This window comes from Metarhizium acridum (genome assembly GCF_019434415.1).
Source record: "Metarhizium acridum strain ARSEF 324 chromosome Unknown scaffold_1, whole genome shotgun sequence".
Classification (NCBI taxonomy): domain Eukaryota; kingdom Fungi; phylum Ascomycota; class Sordariomycetes; order Hypocreales; family Clavicipitaceae; genus Metarhizium; species Metarhizium acridum.
This window is the reverse complement of record NW_027094015.1, coordinates 704219-725992: the sequence shown is the minus strand read 5'-3', so window position 1 is coordinate 725992 and position 21774 is coordinate 704219. Positions and strand designations below refer to the sequence as shown.

The window sequence follows — 21774 nt, the reverse complement described above, 5'->3', positions numbered from 1 at the left end:
TACCTACCTACTCGTAGGTAGTAGCACTGTTGGGAGCGCTCGACTCTGAGCCTTAAATATCTGGTGCACTTTGACTGGCTGCATGCAAGAGTCCAATGACTACATGCAATTGAAGACATTTTGAACCAGGTACAGACGGTTGACATTGAGGGCCAAGAGCGTCCAAGTAGAGGCACCTACCGATTGACGTCTTCGGTAAGAAGCACCGTCATCGCATCAACGCTCACACTCCACCAGAAGTTCAACTGGTCTCTTGCTTCAGTTCCTGGTACTTGGTATAAACAAAGCAGCACAGTAAATGTTGCTAACATCTCCCGTTCAACAAATGCTTTAACTACTCCTGCGCTCCTCCTCCTGTGGCTGCCGTCCAGATAGCAGAACTCCTTCCCCCTACCACTTAGTCGCTGACGGATGACATTAGACACCTTTTCATTTCAGAAACCTTTTTTCGATACTCTTTTTTCTCTTCAGAAACTTTTTGAAAACGCATATCAGGGAGCTTGAGGTTCGTCCTCGCAATTCTCAACCTTTTCACTGGGTATATATATAATCTGTGGCAGAATATATATTTACCCATTGAGAAGCGTAGACTAATATACATAGTATATCATAATATAAAGTGAGATTGCCGGGTACCTAGCGTGATTAAATACTGCCTAGGTAGGTACTTTCTTTTCACCTCCCACTGTAAGGCTATCTCAGAATCCTGCCAGCCTTACAGTTTTCGCATCAAGTGTTTACTAATAAACTGTGGTACACCTCTTCAAAACAAGGCACCATGCCACCATTTTCAGATTCAGAAGCTGAACTCGCTTCCATTCGATCTGACATCGTGCTCTGCGAAAAGAGTTAGAGGAGGTATTTGAGCAGACTTGGATGAGACCGATTCCCCAAAGCGGATGCAGAAAATCGACGATCTTGAAGAACAGCAGAAAATAAGTGAGATACTGGAAACCTATTTCACTCATCAAGCTGAGTGGAAACAATTTCGGAGCAAAAATCCAGGAAGGGCTCCGACATTTCCGCTTCTGATTCCATCGAGGGCTGGTCTGAACATCAGGGATACCGGTGCTGGACAGCGCGATCCTCCAGGAGCTTGTGTCGTTGATTCCAACGGCGCTCGGCCAGGCTTGGCGTGCGAATGGAGAACATGTTCCTGGATCCTTATGAGCACGGTGCCATTGCCAGGCCCTCTTTTACGCTCCTGGTTGAGCAAAGAAAAATGGGCAAGTGGTGACATTGCGGCAGCCAATCAGCACACCGGATTTGAGGCTGTGGTCATGGTTACATTCCAAAGGCCTGCAGGGTGAGCACATGCGCATGGCCACCTACAACATACTTGATACAGTCTGGTATAAACTTGAGTTACTAGGATTGTATTTACTTTGGAGCACTCTCAATACGGCGGATCAACCACGTTCTCTAGGTATAGGCCCGTATATGTAATGTGGTTCTTGACGACACCGCCACCGTCACCAGTGCCAGAATAGCTCAAGTCAATGCGGCAGGTGCAACTTAAAAGTTAACAGCAGCAGAAACGGGACATCTGGAGCTTGGAGACTCCGAGAGACCCCGGCCAAATCTGCCTTTGGAAGCGGAATACTACAAATATCGAGCTGTCATGGTAAAATTGGACACGTTGACTTGGCTTTGACGACCTATGCCTCGCAACGTGTACACTAGTACTGGACGTCGTACATGGCAACATTGAAGTTAAATGTGCGGCTAAGCGGCGCTGTTTGGGATATCTTCCTCTCCGCACCTGGGGAATTATAGAGTTTTCTCCTGGACGGTTCCCCCTGACAATGTGGGCAAAGCAGAGTGGGAACATGTTGCTCCTCCTCAGTATTCAGAGGTTCACAGATGCATGTGGTAGTACGTAGCAGGACCAACAAACCGCTTGATTAGTGTACGCCAATTAAAGCAACATTTGAGCCTTTGAAGCGAAAGTCCCTGGCCCCGGTGAACAAAGTGGTGGACACGCGATACGAGCACAGGGCAGAGGGCACAGGGCTCAGAGCACGGATTGCATGCTGGAGCACCTGGAGAGCAATATTGAAGTTCATAGTTCATGGCAGAGCAATCCTGGGCACCAACACTGCCATCTATCAACCTCGCTTCACTGCCCGCCTTTCTGATGAATTGATGCCATGTTTATGAATGTCCGAACATTGAATGTTTATGTGGTCTGCCACAGGTGGGCCCACCAGCCGACCTCTGAAACCTGAACTTGGACCCGGAGCCCCATCCAAGACCCAGTCTGGCGCTGCGAGTCGAAGGGTCGAGGGTCGAAGTCAGCGGCCAGAGCTCCCCAGGGTGGGCCTGCCTCCATGATGCCCCAGCCACTTGAGCACATGTGCACCAGGTGCTGGTTGCTTAGTACTAGTAGTTAGTTACCACATACTATAGTCTGGCAGGTTCAATGTTGCCAGTGCTGTCTGGTATCTGCCAGGCGTCGGGAGCCCCTATCTCGCTTCCAACTAGGCCCAAGTGCCTGTTCCTGGGCTAGCAAGCTTGCGCATTCAATGCCAGCGGGAAACATTCAAGCCAGCCGCCGCGAGCCATTGCACACATGCACATTCCGCCAACTAACCGCGTGCGCCAAACTCCACCAAGTATCTCTTCGGTCTTCAATGTTCCACTTCCCGCTAAGAAACCAGGGGGACGAGACCAGTGCCAGTTTGCCAACTCACCAGCGCCCTCTTTATTACTCCCTTCTTCTTGCTTCTACTCTGTAACTACTTTTCCGCATTCTTGAGAATTTTGTTCCTTTTCTAGCCGTAATTGCGACGCTGCGCGGCACGCCCCTTCCTTACCATCCTTACTGTATGAGACGCAATAGCACCCAACCCAGGATAGTCGACAACTGAGCAGACAAACAACCTCATTTCCCCTTGCCCTAGGTTCGAAGTCACACGAGCAGTCGTCACCTCATTCGGTGCTGGTGGCCACGAGCGGAACTGCTCCAAACTACGAGCTATATATACTGACATATACAACCATCGCATCACGAAGGCGCCCTGCGCTTACGCACAAGTACAATGTCGTTGCAGGGCGGCGACGTTTCCTCTCCTAATCAGGAGGAACAGAAGCCAAGGCCCTCCTCGGCCGCCAGCTCGAGCCCAGATACGGTACGTCAGGGCTAAAAATTACTTGCTTATGCCTCTTGCTTCTGCCCGCAAGTTTTATAAATTAATTACGAGCCTCCATTCCCATACCGTCCCCTCTTGGGATGTTTGCTGACCTTCCATTGTTTGCAGGGCGGAGACGGGGACTCGTTCGAAGATGCTGTAGACAATGCAGATACTACTGCAGATACAGTTGATGCAGGCTCCGTACGCTCATTGACAAAGAGATCCGTTTCCCTTTCGAAAAGGGCTTCGCGACGAGACGGAGAAGATGAGGAGGATGAGGGAGGCGAGAAAAGCGACAAGGACGAGGAAGACAAGGGGACTGCCAGTGATGAAATGGTGGACTCTGGCAAGGCGGAAGTAAAGCCAGTCCCGCGCAGGACGTCTTCACCGGTTTCGCGTCGCATTTCCAACACATCGAACCTCGATAATGTGAACCTGGATGACGAGACACCTGCCAAGGCAGAAGGTGTGTTAAACAACTGACCCCTAAAGTTCTTGTCCACTAAACGAGTATCTTGGTAGCACCCCCAATCCCACCCGAAAAGGACCATGCCAGCAAGACCTTGTCTCTGAGCAGCATTACCAATGCTCTCCCATCTATGGCTTGGTCTCCTTCCGCCGAATCACCCTCGAAGAGCCCAGGCCCTTCATCCAATGCAGTCGCCGCTCCTCCACCGCAACCGGCTCCAAGCCCTCCTACCCGGAAACGCTCGTCTCCATTTTCCTGGTTTTCCACAAACAAGGATACCTCTACGTCTCCACCGGCTCAGCCTTCTGGGAGAAGAAACACCGCAAGCTCCATTGCTACCCTGACAAGCAACCCAGAAATGATGCTCAGTACGCTCACGGAGGAGAATCAAGTTACGAATGGCGTCAATGGTAACCATAGGAAGAGTCTCAAGGACAGGTTCAAAGTCCTGCGAATGCGTGAGGAAGCTGGTATACAGTTAATTCCTGGCGATGGTGACGGACAAGAGGATGCGCTTGGGCTGGTCAGCACAGACGGTAAGACTGTGTCCGGTGACAAGAGCCCAGTGCCTCCAGTGCCGAGTCCCAACCACGAATTGGCCCCTGGCACTGCATCTGGAGTCAATGCAGGGCCTTCAGCGATGCAGGAAGCCCAAGTAGACTGGGATCTTTGGCAGTCTGTCGTCTATGAAGGTCCGGCCGCGGTAGCCCGAACCAGTCCCGAGGAGTTGAACAGGGCCATTGCTACGGGCATTCCCAACGCTATTAGAGGAGTCATCTGGCAAGTCCTTGCGCAGAGCAAAAATGAACACCTTGAAACGCTGTACAAGGATCTTCTCACCCAAGGTACCGACAAGGACAAGCAGAATATCCGCAGCACAGCTACTAGTCCCACTCCCAGTGCCAGTGGCATCGTTGCCTACACGAATAGTGACGGCGTGAAGTCGTCTGCATCATCTATTCACTCGAATAAGTCGGCTGGCAATGGCAGCACGTCACCTAGGAGCGAGAAGAGCCAGGAGGCGATTGCAAAGGCACAGGCTGCATCAATCGCGGAGAAGCAAAAGAAACAGAAAGAACGGGCAGCCAAAATTCAGATCCTCGAGAAAACTATTCGACGTGACCTTGGGGCGAGAACGAGCTTTTCCAAGCATGCCGCTGCTGCGGGGCTTCAAGAAGGTCTGTTTGGCGTCTGCAAAGCGTATGCTCTCTACGACGATGGTGTTGGATACGCACAGGGCATGAATTTTTTGATCATGCCATTGCTGTTCAATGTAGGTAGAAACACCCCCGTCTAGCCAGACCACGGCGAGAACGTGACTGACACTGACACACTTCATATTTAGATGCCTGAGGACGAGGCATTCTGTCTGCTCGTTCGTTTGATGCACCAATATAAACTACGGGACTTGTTTATCAAGGATATGCCGGGATTGCACATGCTTTGCTACCAATTCGAGCGTTTGCTGGAAGATTTGGAGCCAGCACTGTACTGTCACCTACATCGCCGCGATGTGTCCCCACATCTTTATGCTACGCAGTGGTTTCTCACCTTATTCGCCTACCGCTTCCCGCTTCAGCTCGTTCTCCGTATTTACGACTTGATTCTGTCCGAAGGCCTGTCTGCTATTCTGCGATTCGGTATCGTGTTGATGCAAAAAAATGCTAGCACGCTACTGGGATTATCCGACATGCAACAACTTACATCATATTTGAAGGACAGGCTTTTTGATGTGTATATCGACAAGGATCCCAGCCAGGGCAGTATCCTCGAAAATGGATTCTTTGGGAGCTCCAGTTCCAGCATAGACAAGGAGGTGTATAGAGCGGACCAGCTTGTCCGAGATGCATGCGAAGTCAAGATTACGCCTGAAATATTGAAGATGTATACCGCGGAATGGGAGGAGAAAACTCAAGCTAGGAAGAAACAAGAAACAGAGTTGCAAGATCTGAAGATGGCTAAAGAGAACCTGACTGGCCAAGTGCGAAAGTTGGAAGAACGGATTCAGGCTCATGATGCCGAGCAAAAAGATCTCTGTAACAAGCTTGTTCATTGCACGGTGGAGAGCGATCAGTTGCGAGAGGAGCTGGAAACGCTACGGGCTGAGAACGAAGAGCTAGGGACCGAGAACGAAAGGCTGCGGAAAGAGAACGAAAGGCTGCGGAAAGAGAACGAAAGGCTACGGGATGAAAACGACACGCTACCGGGTGAGAACGACAGGCTGCGGGACGAGAACGAGGGCCTCCAGGGTCAGGTTAAGGAATTGAGGAATGTGATTCAGTTACAGCCTGAGGAGATCGAGAGGAAGTGGAAAATGGAGCGCAGCGAAATGGTGAAGAAAAATGCAGACGTCTACCAAGAAAACGTAGATTTGCAGAATGAATTGCATAGACTTGCAAAGGAGCTGGCGGATTGCAAGCTGCGCTATGCCCAGGTACGTCATTTGCAAACACTGAATGGCAACCACATTTGGTTTCTCACTGAACAACTAACATGTGCCTGTATCACTACAGATCAACGATGAACACGAAAACCTGAAAACCAAATGGACCGATATGGGTCGTCAATTTCGGCAAGGCCCGGAAGGTCGCACATAACACTGGCTCTTTTCTGCACATTTCTTCCACATTTTGTACTAGTGGAAAACAATGCGTACAAAATTTCTGTTCTTCCGTCTTTCTGCTTCTCCTGTTATTGGAAGCATTCGTGTACAAAAAAAAAATAGCTGTCATAAGCTACCGCATGGCGTTACAAGACCTCTCCTTGTTTACCTGGATACAAGGGGGTAGAGGAAGGAAACCATAGCTGACTTGATGTATGATGATATCGGCGGGCTTGCATACTATATTCTTGGTTCTTGGTGTATTGATGGATTTTTTTTGTGGCGGGCTGGAACTTGACATGACAACGATATGGAGCGGGTAATCACAACGATAGGATCAGTACTTTGTAGAAAAAGTGTCACAAGAGAATAAGCTACCGCACGTTGATATCGAACATGACTTATCATTGGTATTCGACCACCCGGTAGCGTTGAGCAACTTCAAAGGGTCGAATGCCTACCTAGACCCCATCCAGTCTAGCCAACACCTCGCCCTCTGGTACCTTGAGAGCCCGCGAAAACTGGACTAGTTGTGATCCTGATGCAGGAGAAAACAATGAAATATCAGTTGAATCTTGTGGGACATGCTAAATTCCCCGAAACACAGCAACACCTCGTCCACCGGGGTCGCAACTCTACCATGTGAAATTGTCTTCTCCACCTACTGCTGTGCGCATGGCCACATGGTCCAGGCATTCATGCGTCATGTACAACAGATAAGTGTAATTCAATTGTACAGTGACATTGCACAGTAAAAAAAAGGTTTCTTTTGTTTTCATTCCCTATGGACCCATTCCGATGCTTCATGTCAAGCTCTTCATGCCCTGAAAAAAAAAATGCCCAAGACAATTGAAAATCCCTTGAACACCATTCCCGTGAGGGGATTGATTTCTGGACACCAGCGGATGGGAGCCGCCATGCCGACTGGATCTCCAGCTTCCCGAGCACCACCCTTCCCCGTTCTCCTCGGCCGATGCACGCACAAAAAACACACTTTACTTGTGCAGCTTGCGCTGGTAGAAAGCAAGCTCCTCGCCCTCCAAGATGTAACCGTCGCAACGACCAGACTGACCGGGACGGCTGGAAATAATGGCGTACAGACGACCGGCCTCAAACTGCTTCTCAAGAACGGCGTCGACCTTGCCGCGGGCAGCAAAGCGCTCGGCCTGCTTCTTCTCGACGGCCTTGCTCTTCTTGGTCTCCTCCTCGACCTTGCCCTCCTTGGCGGCCTGGGCCTTCTGGCGTCTACGGCCGAGGGGCTGGCCGTAGTGCGCCTCGTACCATTGTCGGAAGGGGGCGGCGTCGACCTGGACGACGGCGCTGCGGGTCAGGGTGTTGGTACGGACGAGCTCGTTGTTGGAAGGGTGGTATGCGACCACGATGACACGCGTCTTGCGGGTGCAGCCCTCAGAGGCCCAGGCGAAGTTGCCCGAGTCGAGACGCAGGGCACGGTACTTGTGGTTCCCGCCGCGGGTGCGGACGGTGTGGATGCGCTTGGCGCCAATACGGGTGTTGGCACCCTGGCGGCCAGCTTCGAAAGCGCGCTTCTTCCCTGTTGAAAAGGTCAGAACGTATGTTTTTTATTGACGAGCAATATCATACGGGCTTTCGATTGTAGAGGCAAAAAAAGAACATGTATGTATATGTTGTTCAAGGGGTTATTATTGTCTGTACGCACGGTAGAAGGCACGCTTGGCACCGGAGGCGGAGCGCTTGTGGCGGGAGTCGCGAGAGATACCCATGATTGCGAGCTCTAAGAAAGCAGAGGGTTAGCGGATTGATATTGGACAGAGGCGTATATTGGCAGAGCACATCAGGAGCAGAGGTCGGTCGGTGATGCTCATCAAATGACGGAACCACACGCCGGGCCACCCCTTGGAAATTATTCGAATTTGAGCCATCGCTTCGAGTCCAAGACTTGTATTCGTCGTCGTTGTGGTTCATCACCGACCCCTCATCTCCTGTGCTGCGTGTGTCATTTGCCAGACTCACCTGATGATTATGCTGCTTCACCAGTGCAATCGAATTGGCGGCGGATGTGAGAGGAGGGAACTTTTTTTCGGCGGAGTGCTCGATGAGGGCTGAATTGGCAATCGAAAAATTGTGGTTGTGGGTTTTCGCTAGCCCCGAGGTACGTATCCGCCTCAGGGCTTCGGAAATTCACGTTCTTCCGGGACAGTAGCGAGAGATCGCGCCGTGGAAACTGACCTACGGAGCCAGGTTTAAACAGGGAAATTGTGGGCCGGTAAGCTGCAAAGTTGATTGGGCGCTTATGTGTTTCATGTTTCCAACGGGAAAGAATCGTCTCCATGATTCTACGATTTTATTCCTGAGGGGAGGGGGGGATTTTTGGTCGTGTTCCATTGCTTGATATTAGTCTATATAGAGAATTCATTGGTTACTCATGCTAGTGCTCTGCCCATGTCTCTCCTCGCTCTTTGTATCTCGCTCTTTTGTTGGCGCAAGCTCCCATTCTGCAGTATTACGAAACGGTTCTCGTCTTTCTTTGTTCACAATGAACAAAGTGCTGATCGTGTAGACAAAGCCTTGCTGTCGTTGAATGGCCGCTGATCAACCCGTTCATAAGCTATTCGAAACACCAAAGCCGTCTACAGCATCCAGTTCTTTCCCCATGTCTTCTATCGCCTTTTGTAGATAACTTGGCAGCTCCTCAAGAGCCAGTTCCGTCGCCTGCGGGAAAGGGGGCTCAGTGGGAGCACTGGGAGGGGATATAGAGGGAATGAATCGAGTGTCAACTTTCAATTGCCTCACCCCGCCAAAGTCTGTCCTGTCTGCCCAATAACTATGCTCGTTCTGATACGCCGCGTAGCCTTTGACATCGATTCTCAGCTTTGGGGGAGGAAGGTATCGCTCATGTGCACCCGGCCGTTTGTCGCGCACCTCCTTGAGCTCCGCCAAAGAAGGCCACCTTGCCCATTGAGCATCGTGGTGAGAGATGTGTTCTCTGAAGCAATTTCGCGACGCAAAAACCGTCGAGAGATTGTCTGGGAACTTTTTCCCTTGAAGAAACTGCACCATCTTTACGTGTTGCTCATCTGGGGCCTCGGCAATCGCTTTTCTACGCTCCCGTGCTGCCTCTAGCCGTCCCATTTTTTGTGAACACCGTCTCTTTTTCCCCTCTGCCATATCCACGCAAAACTGTAGCAGCTCGGTCGTGCTTTCTGGTAAAGACGGGGAGCGATCAGCCCTAATATGGCGTAAATTTTGTATCATCTTTCGAAACATCTTGAGCTTTTCAGTCAGCGGGCTCTCCCATCTGTTAGACTGGGACCATGACACTTCGCCTACTCTACTTGCAACGTCGAATTGCATGGGCCCTTTTATTGCGCTGAAGGCACCTTTATGCGACATCTTGTTGGCCATATTTGTAGGGGCTCCGTGTTCAGATATCGATCGCTTGATCGCTATGCCTGCATCTATAGATACGTTTCGGTGTATCTGTGGTTTTGAATGCAAACTTCTCAATATCGCTGGCACAGAATCTGTCCAGCCCTGTTTCTTGAGACGTGACATCTCGTCGTCACTCGCATAGGAGTCGAAATTCCGAATATAAATCTGACTAGATTCCGCTTGCTTCGAATGTTCGACAGCCGTGGTTTTCTGAATGGCGTGTCTTAGTATTCAACTATAAGTCTGCTGTGTTGAGGAGTACGAGGTACACTCACACGTTTTGCCTTTTCCGAAGTAACCGTCTGAAAGGATTGAGATTCCTTCGAATCGCAACTCCTCACCTTAGCTCTAAGTAGTGGCGCTTTATCTTGGGATGGTATTTTACATGGCTTAGAGGTACCTGGCGAAGCAGCATTTTGACAAACCCCGCGGGGCGGCAACTCGGACTCTTTATAGCATTGATGTTGGGGAATAGAATCTGCATCCGCATCAAGTGAACATTGTTGTCTAGCATTGTCAGTCGTATTGCCGATTTGTATTGCAAAGGCGTCGGAGAACAAAGGCACAACGCTTTCAGACCAAGGCGGGTATGATGATGTTGAGCATTCAGAGCTTTGTTGAGCATTTGATGAAAGGCAACTGCCGAAATCAAGATGCGAACAGTCGTTGTGCCGTAGGAATCCGTGAGTACTTTTGGCAGACACGGGCGGTTGTTTCAGGACACACTCTCTGCTCTTCCATGACTCTGGCTCTCCCATAACGTTTGAGGCTGTAGCTTGCAGTAAGTCTGAGCTAGATACGAGACTCTGTGATGAGATCTCTCGGTGAGGGTATGCATAGGGCTCACTGCTAGTCTTGTTGGCAATCCTCCGTCTAGGCTGGGTCCGAGTCTGGGTTTGTTCAATGTCAAAGATATGCCCGGACCCAGGTCTTGAATTTGCCGCCACAGTGTGAAATGCTTTATCTGCATATGCTAGGCTGGGAACAACTGGGCCGTATATAAAAGAGCCCGGATGGGGATGTGGAGATGTAGGACAAAAAGGCCCTGCGACTTCGACTGGGTTGTACCATAGAGGCATACTCCAGCCAGGCTGCGGAACGGCATGGTCTCTCAAGTGAATACCGGGATATAATGATGAGAAGCCACGGAATGGTGTCTGGCGAGGAGTTAAGGACTGATTAGGATGATTGTGTAAAGGAACAGTAGTCTGAATCGGGATCTGTTCTGATGGAAACCTCTCCAACGTGGGTCCATGATGGTCATCGTGCAAGGCCAATGTAGATGAAGATGACCCCAATATGGGAGTAGAAAGAGGAGTGAACTTGTTGGCACACGGATTCATTGTTGGGCTGTTCTTTCAAGGAGAATGTTGTACACCGAGTATTAGCAGTGTCCAGTATGAGTAAAAGAGCAGAAGGCAAGAAAGAAGGCGGATAAGACTTTTTGAGAATGTGAGGGTCTAGTTCGTCGAAGCAGCACAAACGAGAGCCCAGAATATGCCCAGAGGCTGATGATATGAATCAGAGAAGATTTGGTCAAGTGACTTGGCTTTCATGTTGATGTGCGGCGGCGTAGAGTCGGCGCTTAGACGGCAAAAGTTTGTTGGCACCGCTGGTCGGATTAATGGACGTTGAGGGCGCACAAAAAAAAGAGGGAAAACAGCGTTATGAATCCTGCGATTAAAGAGAAGCTCCGAATGACGGTACTGTTTCGTGAATCAAAGTATATGAAAAAAAAAAGCCCGTGACGCAGATCAGGGCAGCGGCTTGACAAGCTGAAGCAAAAGGAGCCCGAGGGTATTTAGCTGACAGCCGGGTTCCCAAGCAGCAAAAGCGAAGATGCGGCGATTCACAGAACCAATACATGAGTAAACGAAGAAAGCAAAGAGCTGACAGGCAGCCGACAAGGTGTTGGTTGGATTTGTTAGCACTTTGGAGCAGTGAATCGGCACCTGGCAGTTGAGTAAAGCCGTGGTCTATGTTTGGAGCTGCCCAACCTTGTCGAAACGTTATTGCTCACAAACAGACGCTTTTGGCTGAAGATGACCTGGCAGGCTACATAAGCCTACAGCCAGGAGTACATTTCCTGGCTGCGCGCATTGGCATATCCCATGTCGCAAGTTTCGGTTGCTGGATGTAATTATAGCCCAAGTCGAGGCTTGATGGCTACGGCACGGCGGACGGCGCATTGTTACACTCTCGTCACCAGCGTAAATCGAATAATGGCACTGGGTGTTTTTCGGCGTGTCAAATGGGATCTCGATTCCACCGTGTTGTAGGGTTTTATACAATGCTCGTCTTGAGGTGTAGGATGACGTGACAACTCTCTAGAAGTCGACACTGCAGCATCTGTTGACGTAAACTATTAATAGCCCTGGGGCCCCAGCCGCGAAAGGAATGCTAACGAGCTAGAGAGGCCATGCATTATGTAAAGCACGATCCTTGTTCGTGGGCAACTGACTTTTGCCAAAGATTGTCATGGTATAACTGTGACGCGCAAAGATATTGTGGTTGTAAATTCATGCATGTACACCCACCCCCCTTCGGGCCCTTCCCCCATCTTCGACAATGCCCAGGCGTGGTTGCACCTGCCGATAATGCCACAGTACTCCGTAGGCCGAGCATGGAAAGTGCAAGCACCAGACTGCACCGCACCTGCAGCGCAGTGCCTGGGAGACCCACAGCCATACCGCGTGGAGCGATGCAATGAGCAAGGGCCGGTCACATCCCATCACTTTTCCCAACAGCTTTCTTGTGATGGTGCTAGCGCATGTGTCTCCTTCACCCATTGCTAGAGACGAGGCATCTACCCACAATGGCTAACACGACACTCAAACTCACGAATCGCTGTACGTGTATTGTCTTGCAGTTCTTCTGGCCAACCCGCAAAACCAAGCCATTGGCACTTCTGCTAATCACCAATCCCCATGCCCAGCTCCGAAGCAGCCCATCAAGAGGCTTCCCACAACGGTTGACCTACCTGCCGATGCTACCGTCGACGACCTGAAGGCTCTGATCGCCAAAGAAGCCAAAATTTCCGACTTTAACCGTATTGGCATCTATGATCCCACTACCAAGAAGACCTTGAAGAACCGTAAAGCTCGCGTGGCAGACGAGCCAAACGTGACTGCCGCCAACGAAGTTCTGGTCAAGGATCTCGGTAAGTCGAACCTGCATCCACGCCAGGGAGTCGCTGAAAACAACGGCGTCTAACAGGCAATTCGCGCAGGCCCCCAGATTGGTTGGAGAACTGTCTTCGTCATCGAGTACTTTGGACCTATTTTGTTTCACGCCCTAGTTGTCGCCGCCCGTCCCTACATCTACAAGAATGGTGATGGCGACATGTCCACAACCCAGTGGCTGGCCTTTGGCATGATTGTGGCCCATTTCATCAAACGCGAGATCGAGACTCTCTTCGTTCACAAATTCTCCGCCAACACCATGCCGGTTTCCAACGTTTTCAAGAACAGTTTCTTCTACTGGGCTCTGTCCGGCCTTCTTTGCGCCGTGTCCATCTATAACCCCAACTCCCGTGCCGCTCGTGCCGATAAGCCTGCTTTCGACCTCGTTGGGCTTGCTCTTTACCTCTTTGGCGAGACTGGTAACGCCCTGGTCCACCTGTACCTGTCTTCTCTGCGCTCTGCCGGTGGGACTGAGCGCAAGATCCCCTCTGGTTACGGGTTCGCTATTGTCACATGCCCCAACTACATGTACGAAATTTTGTCTTGGGTCGGCATCATTGTTGCCAGTCGGGACTGGACGGTGGCGCTTTTCATCAGCATTGGCGCCGCGCAGATGTTTACCTGGGCCAAGGGTAAGGAGAGAGCATATCGCAAAGAGTTTGGTGACAAGTACAAGAAGAAGCGTTTTGTCATGTTGCCTGGGCTGTTGTAAGCCGACGACAGAACCTTCGAATAGAAAAACTGTTGCACAAACCAGCAACGAGGCATACTTTTGTTCACAAGAGCCTCAACTGCTGGGGCTGGGGCTCTAGCAGGCAACTAGAAACGGACAAACGCACATCGGATGCTGGGAAGCAGGGATATTAAGAAAACCTAGTATAGTAATGCCATCTGATGAGCGATGATGAGGATCAAGAGTTTGAGTTGGGGGAGAATGATTCAAAGTGAGGACGCCGTACGATATATACTAATGTAAATTGGCGGTTGTATTCAAGCTGCTCGTGTATCAATTTCCATACATACAAAACTTGCAACGCCTTTACATGCTAGTCACAAAACATCATTGCATTGCATTCATACCTCGTCAGATGGCCATAAAAATCATAGTCATGTCTCATAAGATGCCCAGGTGACATTAATCGTTCCCTCTTCCTCCCCCTCCCCATCGCCAAAATCAAGAGCCCAACATGCTCCCATCAACTTCCCTCTACGACTCCGTCGACAAGCTCGCCGTCTCGGAGCCCTTGGCCATCCCCGTGCCAGTACTCGAGTCCGGCTCCATCAAGCTCCTGCTCGCGTCCGACCAGGTGCTCCTCCCTCCGTCCTCGGCCTCGGGCTCCGTCGTCGCCATATCAACATCCGCACCCACCGCCAACCCTTCCCTCGCCCGCCCCTTGGCCTCCAAGCTCACCTTATTCCCATCCCGATGCAAACTATTCGCCAAATCAACATCCACATCCATTATGCCCTCCTCGCCATACTCCCCGTCGTCGTCGTCGTCGTCGTCGTCGTCGTCGCCGCCGCCGCTGCTCTCATCGCCCCCACACTCACTACAACTACAGCTCCCGCTCTGGCTCCCGCCATCCTGCCGATTCGCCAACCGCACCGTCTCCTCGAGCACCAGAAACCCTCTCTCCAGAACCTCAGCCCAGTTCTGCACGTTCCCCAGCTCCTTGACCTTTCTCGCCGCCGCGTCCGCCTCCCGGGCGAGCTTCTCCGTCTCGCGGCGCAGGCCATCCGTCGCCCGGACCACGTCGCGCTCCTGCTTGTCCAGCGCGGCGGCGTTGTCGTGCAGGATGCTCGCGCGCGACTGGAGCTCCGAGTCAATTAGGTTGCCCATGGAGGCGACGACGGCGGCGCGGGCCTCGGCGACATGGCGCTGGGTTTCCTGCGAGGGAAGCGTTTGCTGGAGCGGCGCGGGGGAGGCGTGCGCCGTGACGGCATGAGGCTGCGTCGGGGCGGCCGTGGACGGCGCGATGGAAAGCGATGTTGGTGGAGAGGCGTGGCGGGGTGGTGAGGATGCTGCCGTTGACATCTTGTGTGGAATTATTTTTTCTTTTTCTGCCTTTCTTTTCCCGCGGATGAATTGCTTGGGGTTTTATGTAGCCTTCTGCATGGCTGGGATATGCCGTGTTTTTTTTTTCTTTGCGACGCCGGGTAGATGGTTTTGTGAAGACAAACGGTTGGCCGGGGTGCGTTGATGGATGATGTGCGTGTGCTCGAACAACATGCGGCCCCTTGCGCCGGCCCGCACGTCATCGTGTGCACCTGATGCGACAGCAACAGACGTCGTTGGAGACTCTCGACTGAAAAAGAGTCTTGGCCAAAAAAGAGAGAGGGGGTGGGGTTAAGATTTTTCGCAGCTGCGTTTTGGGGAAACGAGCGGCCATGACCTGCATTAAATCGGTGAAGTGGACATGAGAACCAAAAGAGGGGGAGATGGGATAAGTTGAAATAACAAAACCCCAGATAATGGCAAGTGCTCTGCATGTATAAACCGGACCGATGCAATTTCATGACGTGCTAGTTGTTGGAGACGAATTTCTGACAATATATATATATACGTATATATATATTTATTTATTAACATAGCAACATGATGATTATTTGTACATGAGTTGTTGACCTCGTCGTCCTTCTTTTTTGCCCGTGTCCGTGCCTGATGCCTCACTTACAAAGTGATCTAGCATCTTCCTTTTTGTAAAGCCTTTGTATAGTTGCATTATAAGCTCCCTTCCCATTTCAGTTCCCCAAAGAAAATTCACGAGATAAACGCAGCCCCCTCCCTTGGAACGCCGGGATCGAAACGTCAAACATTGATGCCCTCCCTCAAGAATAAATACGGCATGACGGAAGAACACAGAACAAAAAAGAAATCGAATATCCTTGATTACATTGCCATGATTCGCGTCATCGTCGAGAGCACATTCTATAGCACACAGATTCCCCATAACGCCGGGCTATGCGGAATATTGAAAAGAGTGAAGCCGGATGGTTAAAAATTACCATCCCCAAAAAATCAAAAACTGGCCCAGAAAAGGTGGCCAGTCTGTTGAAAGTTGATCGTGTATCATTCCCAAACCATCATCGTGGTCGAGATTCTGATAATGTTTGTTGCCCATGATGTCGTTACAAAGCCAACCTCCCACCGTTTAGTCGAGAGAGCCCCAAGCCTCCATTTGGTGGGCTAAAGGGTGTTGAAATTGACGAGATTCCGTCCGAAGACATTGACGAAATAGACGAGAGGGAGTTGAACCCAGAATGACCTCGCGACATTGTGCCACTGCGAGACATGGATATTCCAGGGTTTGCCATGAGAGCATCCGCACGATCAAAAACGTTGCCATGGAATGCCGCGGCGAACGAGGCGCTATGCGGTGTTGTAGAAACGGTCGCCTGCATGGCAGGTCCAAGAGCAGCACTTTGCGGCGTAATCGGAACCTGGGTTGTCGGCGAGGCACTCTGAGAAAAGTGACCGCCCAAACTCCCATTAGGCCCAGAGGATCGCATGAGATGGTGCCAGGGTGATTGTACGATTATGTTGCCAGTTTCCTTCATGCATTGCTGAATGGGTCGCAATCGCATCCTTGTATCGGGCGGCAACGGAAGGCTATCGATGGACTTCTTGATCTTAGTGATCAAGGACCACCAAGAGTTGACAAAGTTGTTACACAAGGTCCAAAATCCGGGGTAGGAGCGTACACTTGGGTCGTTGAGTTTAATCAATGACAGTCTGTTGCGGAGGATTTCTGTCTGCTGTATGGTATAGCCACACATGGCAATTAAATGTTTCCAGTCCTGGACAAGTGCCATTGGGGCGCGGCGCTGCATGGCCGTCCTCAAATCACCCTGCAGCTGGCCATGGAAGCTTGGCAGCGTGCGGAGGACTATGTCAGTGGACTTTTGTAGTGATAAAAATACTTTGTCAAACTGTGCATCCTCTCCCGTGTAATCATTGGCAAGATCTCGGCTGCCCGTAGAAGAAAAGGATCCGCCTGACCGTGGTGTTGCCGAGGTGAGTTTGGCGGTCCGAGTTGAGCCATTGGCGTAGTGAATCGGGAGGTCTGTTGCAACGCGCAGGCCAGCAGGATTGTGAACGACGGTTCCATTACGATTGCGTAAAAGTCCAGTCCTATCTGCCGTCGGAGTCGCAAAAGGTTCCCGTTGAAATGGTTTTATCGTCTCGCTAGCGTCTGGCATGCTGCGATTCGATGATTGAGATCCTGGCCGCGAGGCACCGACAGTGGCTAAAGTTACACGAAGTTCCATGATACTATTGTAGAGTAACATCAAGAGCGTGCGGATATATCGCGCGTCTCCGTTGTTGACGAAGGTATCAATGTTCTCGGCCAGAAGGGTACAAACGTGGCCGTATGCGCTGACAAGGGTATGGCAGGCTCGGTGCACGTTTTCATTATCTACGGCAGAGTATTGGCCATTCTCTAGGAGCGTGGTGTCGTGTCTCTGCACCTCTTGTTCGAGCTCCTCAACATGCGAGTTGGTGTTGTAGAAGACGATCTCTAAGCTTGACCGTTTTGCTGATCCGTCACTTGTCAGGGTCATGAGCATCTGTATCATGGGGTGAATCTGAAAGACGGAGTAGAGAATGCCCTTGGCTGCTTCAATGATAGGGTCAAAGATCTTTGACTCTCGTCGACGTTCAGGAAGGACAGATAATCGGCGAACATAAATGGGTCGCTGGAGGTATGGGTCACTGGGTGTCGCCGGACTCTTGACACCCTGGGGTGTTCCTTGCATGGCAGAACCGTGGCTCAGGCCACGGTAGTGGCTAAAGCGATTATTTGCCTGCGTCTCATCTAGAGTGCCTAGCTCAGATGCCTTCCTGGATACGATTCCCATGCGTCGACTGCGGCCGTCCGGTCCTCGGTCAGACCGCAGCAATGTCTCGGAGTTGCTGCGAAGTCTCTCATTCACATTTCCAATAGTTAAAGGCATAACGCCCGGCCGACGCATCGCAGTGCTTTGTTGCGATAAGCCACGGTAATGCGACCTCGTCGGGATTGGGGGCGGACGGGATGCACCGTTAGGAGACCGCATATCAGGTACGTCGGCGCCATTAACCTTGATGGGAAATCGACCGCTCGCGGCTCGTCTCAAAGGGAACCGAGGTACGTCGATACCACCCTCGCTGGACTCATCACCAGTTGCATCGCTTTCCATCCGTCCCGTGATGGCATAATGCCGAAGAAACTTCTTAATTATGGCCGTTACGGCGACCTCGGTGACTTCGGTCTCTCTCACTATGCCATCATGCGGCGGGCTTCCGGATTGTGGTCGTATGGCGTCCTTAGGTGGGAAGCTAATGGGGTTGCCTTCGAATTTAAGCACTTGAAGAGATCCCATATCGGCGAGGCACAGTGGCAATTCACGAATTTGGTTCTTGGGCACAGACAAGACCTTGAGCGACGATAACCTTGCAATGTCTTGTGGCAGTATTCGAAGCTGATTCCGTCCGAGGTCGAGAATTTCGAGAGATGTCAAGTCACACAGCTAGACAGAGTTAGGATTTAGTTCAAAACGGAAAGCGAGCAGCCAGGGGCTTTAGGGAAGGAATAATAATCTTTACCGCTGTCGGGAACTCTTTGATTTGGTTGCCTCTGATATTTAGGTACCGCAAAGACGTGCATTCGGAAAATCGAGACGGTAAAGTTGACAGTTGGTTGTGCGACAAAGCAAGTCTAGAATGCCAGAAAAAAAAACAGTTCACGTCAGTCACAATTGGGGGTGCTTGACGCAGAAAGAGAAGCAAGATGCATACCGTTCTAGTTGATCCTTGACAATATCTATCACTTCTTCGGGTAGTTTTTGGATTCCCTTTCGACTCAGATCGACGGTGACGCCAGCCCTTAATGCAGTGCCGACAGCACCAGCCTCAGCAGCCTGACCCTCGCTCTCCAGGGCCGTCTGCATAGCCTCTCGAGCCAAGCCAATAACCTGAGCCGGGCTAGTGATGGGACTGGACGCCGACAAGGTCGCGTTGGAAGACGTATTTCGAAGACTTGGAATCGGGGGCGGCGGCGGGGGAGGACCATTTGAGGTGGCTGCGGAATTGGGAACAGGACGTCGGCCTTGAGCAGGATTGTCGGGCAATCCACGAACAGACGACGATGCTCCCGGATTGCCGGCAGGCATCCGCTCTAGCCACTCCATGGTGGAAAATAGAGCAGTGCTGGCACTTGCGAGAGAAGCGAGGGGGGTTGATGCTTCTCACGCGTATACGTCGCGGATGGGGAGAAGCGAGAGGTTGTCGGTCGACACGCCGACAAATAAATGGACAGCGCAGCAGTCGTATGGCCGTGTAGTCGTGTGATGTGCTGGACCTTGTGGTTCGGCGGTTTCCAGCAAAAAGGTTTCAGAGGCCCCTCGCGCAACCCAAGTCAGGGCCCTGAGGGTCTCAAACGTTGAAGCCAATATGCTGGGGTCGGGGGGTTGCTGCTGCTTCAAGCCGATGCTGGCTGCGACAGGATGCTGCGCGAAGCACACAGGTTCATGATGGTAGTGACAACAGCGGAAGGGGGGCTTCGAGTGGTCAATCCGCGAGGTGATTGTTGGGCGAGGAGGATTGATCACATTATCCGAGTCGACATGCCAGGTCGGGGGATGGAGAGGGAAGGCTGGGCTGGGATGGGTTGGGCCGTGTGTATGTATGTATGTATGGATGGATTGACCGTTTACGGTATTATATTAGACGGTGGACGGTGGACGGTGGACTGTGTGGACTGGACCCCAAGTGCTGTCTGGTGGGCTGTGGGCTGTGGATTGGTGGTGACAGGGGCCAGACTCGACTCGACTCGACCAGTCCGTCAATGGCAGGGAGCACTGCTGCCGACGTCTGGCCTGCAGAAGACTGACTGCTCATGTGGTCCTGCTCGACTTGGCTGTTTCTGAACAGCAACAGCCAGGGGCTATTATGGAGTACACAAAATCTCAGAGCCAGTTTGGTAATATTTGATGGCTGATGACTGATGGAAGGATGCAAAACTCTGGTTGGTGGTGGTCAGGCACACCGGTTGACCCCAGCCAGACAAGACCCTGCTTCTGCGCCGTTGAAGCCCTGCGCAGCCAAGCCAGCTTGTCGACATGGAGGAGTCTGTTGGTATTAATCGTGCCTCGCCCCACATTTAGTACTGGTTCGCAAGGCCTCACCAACTAAAGTTGGTGCTTATTAGCAACGCGGCCACATCAGTAACGCGGCCACGTATATGTAAAAATATTAATAAAAAATATAATAAATTAAATAATATTTATAATATATATTTATAAAATTATAAAAATTATAATTATAATTATAATATTTTTCTTTTTTTAAATACTTTAATAAATAATTAAAAAACATATTAAATATAAAAATATAAATATAAATATAAAAATAAAAAGCTTTTTTTAATATATAAATAAGTATAATTAATAAAATATTATTTTAAACGAAAGGAACCCAATCTATTACGACGGCGAACTACGGCCTAAGGCCGGACCTAGCCCAGAGCATTGACAAAAAAACTACACTACATGTAGTTTTTTAGTGTAGTTTTTAGTGTAGTGTAGTTTTTGTAGTTTTAGTGTAGTTTAACTACACTACAACTACATTTATAGTGTAATGTGTAATTATAAAGAGAAATTTTTAATTATAAATATAACGTTAATTATAAGACTTATAAGGTTATAATTATTATACCTTAATAGAGCTAATTTAGCTCTTTATAATGCACTAATTTTTATACGTATAGCTTATAAATTAAGCGAGTTATAATAGGTTAAATCTTAGCTAAAAATTAAGATCCACTTTTTTTAAATAAGAGACTAAAAGCTTAATATCTCGCTTAATATCCACATTTTAAGGTTAATTTTTAAAGATTTAAAATCACGTGATTTTTAGCTTTATTTTAATATATAATATGCTTATATAAGCTTTTTTTTAGTAAAACTTTTTTATAATAAAATTTAAAAATAAAAAAGTTAAGTAAGAAATATAAAATCTATTATAATATAAGAAATAATATATATAAAAAGAAAGTATAAAATATTATTTTATATGAAAAATTTTAAGGTATTTAAATATATTATTTATAACTTTAATATATTTCTTATAACTTTAATATTTAATATTTTATATTTAAGTTATAGGGTAATATTATAAATATTATTATTTTATAAGATATTTATATATAAATAATAGAAATTTTTAAATTTATTATATTAAATATATTTTACTTATAATAATAATATAAAATAATACTTGCTTACTTAATATAATTCCCTTATAATTCCCTTTTATTTTATTTTAATTTTATTTTTATTAGTTTTTTAATCCCTGTTTTTAGCTTATTTAAGCTAGCTAATCCCTGCTTACTAATATTAATATTAGTAAGCAAATGTAGCTCTATTTTAGATTACTAATTATATTAGCTAATAATAGCTTATAAATTAATTAACACTACACATTACACTAATTTTTAAAATGTAATGTAGTGTAGTAAAACTACACTATACTACACTACACTAAAATTCACTAAAAACTACAAAACTACACTACTTTCAATGCTCTGACCTAGCCTAATAGCGCGGTGATAGAAGAACTCGGTTAATAATACTAGGCTATATTATTCTCCTTTAAAGCATCCTTCCCCTTAAACGATAAATCTAGGCTTAAAGATAAGCTAATAGCGCTTCGCTTACTACTTAGCACCTTTATTAAATTGCTTACGCTTAGATTATAATTCTTAAGTGAGTATTAACTTTAATAAGGCTATAGATAATAATATAGGAAAATAACGGGGAAGACACACTAGAGATAAGCTAGTACTACTATTAGCTATAGTAGCCTTCTTTATAATAACGAGTAATTACCGTAATAAATTATTTATCTTCTCTTAGATAATACTTAAGGCTAATATTAACTTAGTAACGCGCTTTATAATAGCTAGTAACTCCTTTTAATTACTACTATTATAAGTA

At 48.9% G+C, this 21774-nt stretch overlaps 8 protein-coding genes across 9 annotated transcripts; 3 read left to right on the top strand and 5 right to left on the bottom strand.

The window, feature by feature from the left end:
* Positions 1-85: 85 nt before the first annotated feature.
* On the top strand, positions 86-1310 carry J3458_000174 (uncharacterized protein; the record flags this gene model as incomplete). Its single annotated transcript, XM_066115982.1, has 3 exons — positions 86-505; positions 604-660; positions 774-1310. Exon 3 carries the CDS (start codon positions 900-902, stop codon positions 1308-1310), a length of 411 nt encoding a protein of 136 aa, XP_065977863.1. The 5' UTR covers positions 86-505; positions 604-660; positions 774-899.
* Positions 1311-2602: 1292 nt separating this feature from the next.
* Positions 2603-8284, top strand: J3458_000173 (uncharacterized protein). 2 transcript variants are annotated; one of them, XM_007813797.2, is made up of 5 exons: positions 2603-3131; positions 3261-3600; positions 3657-4876; positions 4949-6037; positions 6117-6860. In XM_007813797.2, the coding sequence occupies exons 1-5, from the start codon at positions 3042-3044 to the stop codon at positions 6198-6200; spliced, it is 2823 nt and encodes a 940-aa protein (XP_007811988.2). In that variant the 5' UTR covers positions 2603-3041; the 3' UTR covers positions 6201-6860. The 2 variants fall into 2 exon arrangements, with proteins under 2 accessions (XP_007811988.2, XP_065977862.1); XM_066115981.1 differs by lacking the exon at positions 2603-3131 and having other exon boundaries at positions 3183-4876; positions 6117-8284.
* RPS8A_1 (40S ribosomal protein eS8) lies at positions 6582-8292 on the bottom strand. Its single transcript, XM_007813796.2, has 3 exons — positions 8198-8292; positions 7884-7958; positions 6582-7757 (listed from the first exon to the last, which is right to left on the bottom strand). Exons 2-3 carry the CDS (start codon positions 7945-7947, stop codon positions 7201-7203), a joined length of 621 nt encoding a protein of 206 aa, XP_007811987.1. The 5' UTR covers positions 7948-7958; positions 8198-8292; the 3' UTR covers positions 6582-7200.
* A 268-nt stretch (positions 8293-8560) lies between these two features.
* Positions 8561-11346, bottom strand: J3458_000171 (uncharacterized protein). The gene is made up of 2 exons (XM_066115980.1): positions 9892-11346; positions 8561-9826 (listed from the first exon to the last, which is right to left on the bottom strand). Exons 1-2 carry the CDS (start codon positions 10957-10959, stop codon positions 8786-8788), a joined length of 2109 nt encoding a protein of 702 aa, XP_065977861.1. The 5' UTR covers positions 10960-11346; the 3' UTR covers positions 8561-8785.
* Positions 11347-12431: 1085 nt separating this feature from the next.
* On the top strand, positions 12432-13510 carry TSC13_1 (3-oxo-5a-steroid 4- dehydrogenase; the record flags this gene model as incomplete). Its single annotated transcript, XM_007813794.1, has 3 exons — positions 12432-12465; positions 12552-12776; positions 12846-13510. The coding sequence occupies 3 exons, from the start codon at positions 12432-12434 to the stop codon at positions 13508-13510; spliced, it is 924 nt and encodes a 307-aa protein (XP_007811985.1).
* Positions 13511-14005: 495 nt separating this feature from the next.
* J3458_000169 (uncharacterized protein) lies at positions 14006-14833 on the bottom strand (the record flags this gene model as incomplete). Its single annotated transcript, XM_066115979.1, has 1 exon — positions 14006-14833. The coding sequence occupies one exon, from the start codon at positions 14831-14833 to the stop codon at positions 14006-14008; it is 828 nt and encodes a 275-aa protein (XP_065977860.1).
* A 568-nt stretch (positions 14834-15401) lies between these two features.
* J3458_000168 (uncharacterized protein) lies at positions 15402-15749 on the bottom strand (the record flags this gene model as incomplete). The annotated part of the gene is made up of 1 exon (XM_066115978.1): positions 15402-15749. The coding sequence occupies one exon, from the start codon at positions 15747-15749 to the stop codon at positions 15402-15404; it is 348 nt and encodes a 115-aa protein (XP_065977859.1).
* A 178-nt stretch (positions 15750-15927) lies between these two features.
* SOG2_1 (RAM signaling network component) lies at positions 15928-18969 on the bottom strand (the record flags this gene model as incomplete). The annotated part of the gene is made up of 3 exons (XM_066115977.1): positions 15928-18309; positions 18386-18497; positions 18578-18969. The coding sequence occupies 3 exons, from the start codon at positions 18967-18969 to the stop codon at positions 15928-15930; spliced, it is 2886 nt and encodes a 961-aa protein (XP_065977858.1).
* Between the last annotated feature and the right edge of the window lie 2805 nt (positions 18970-21774).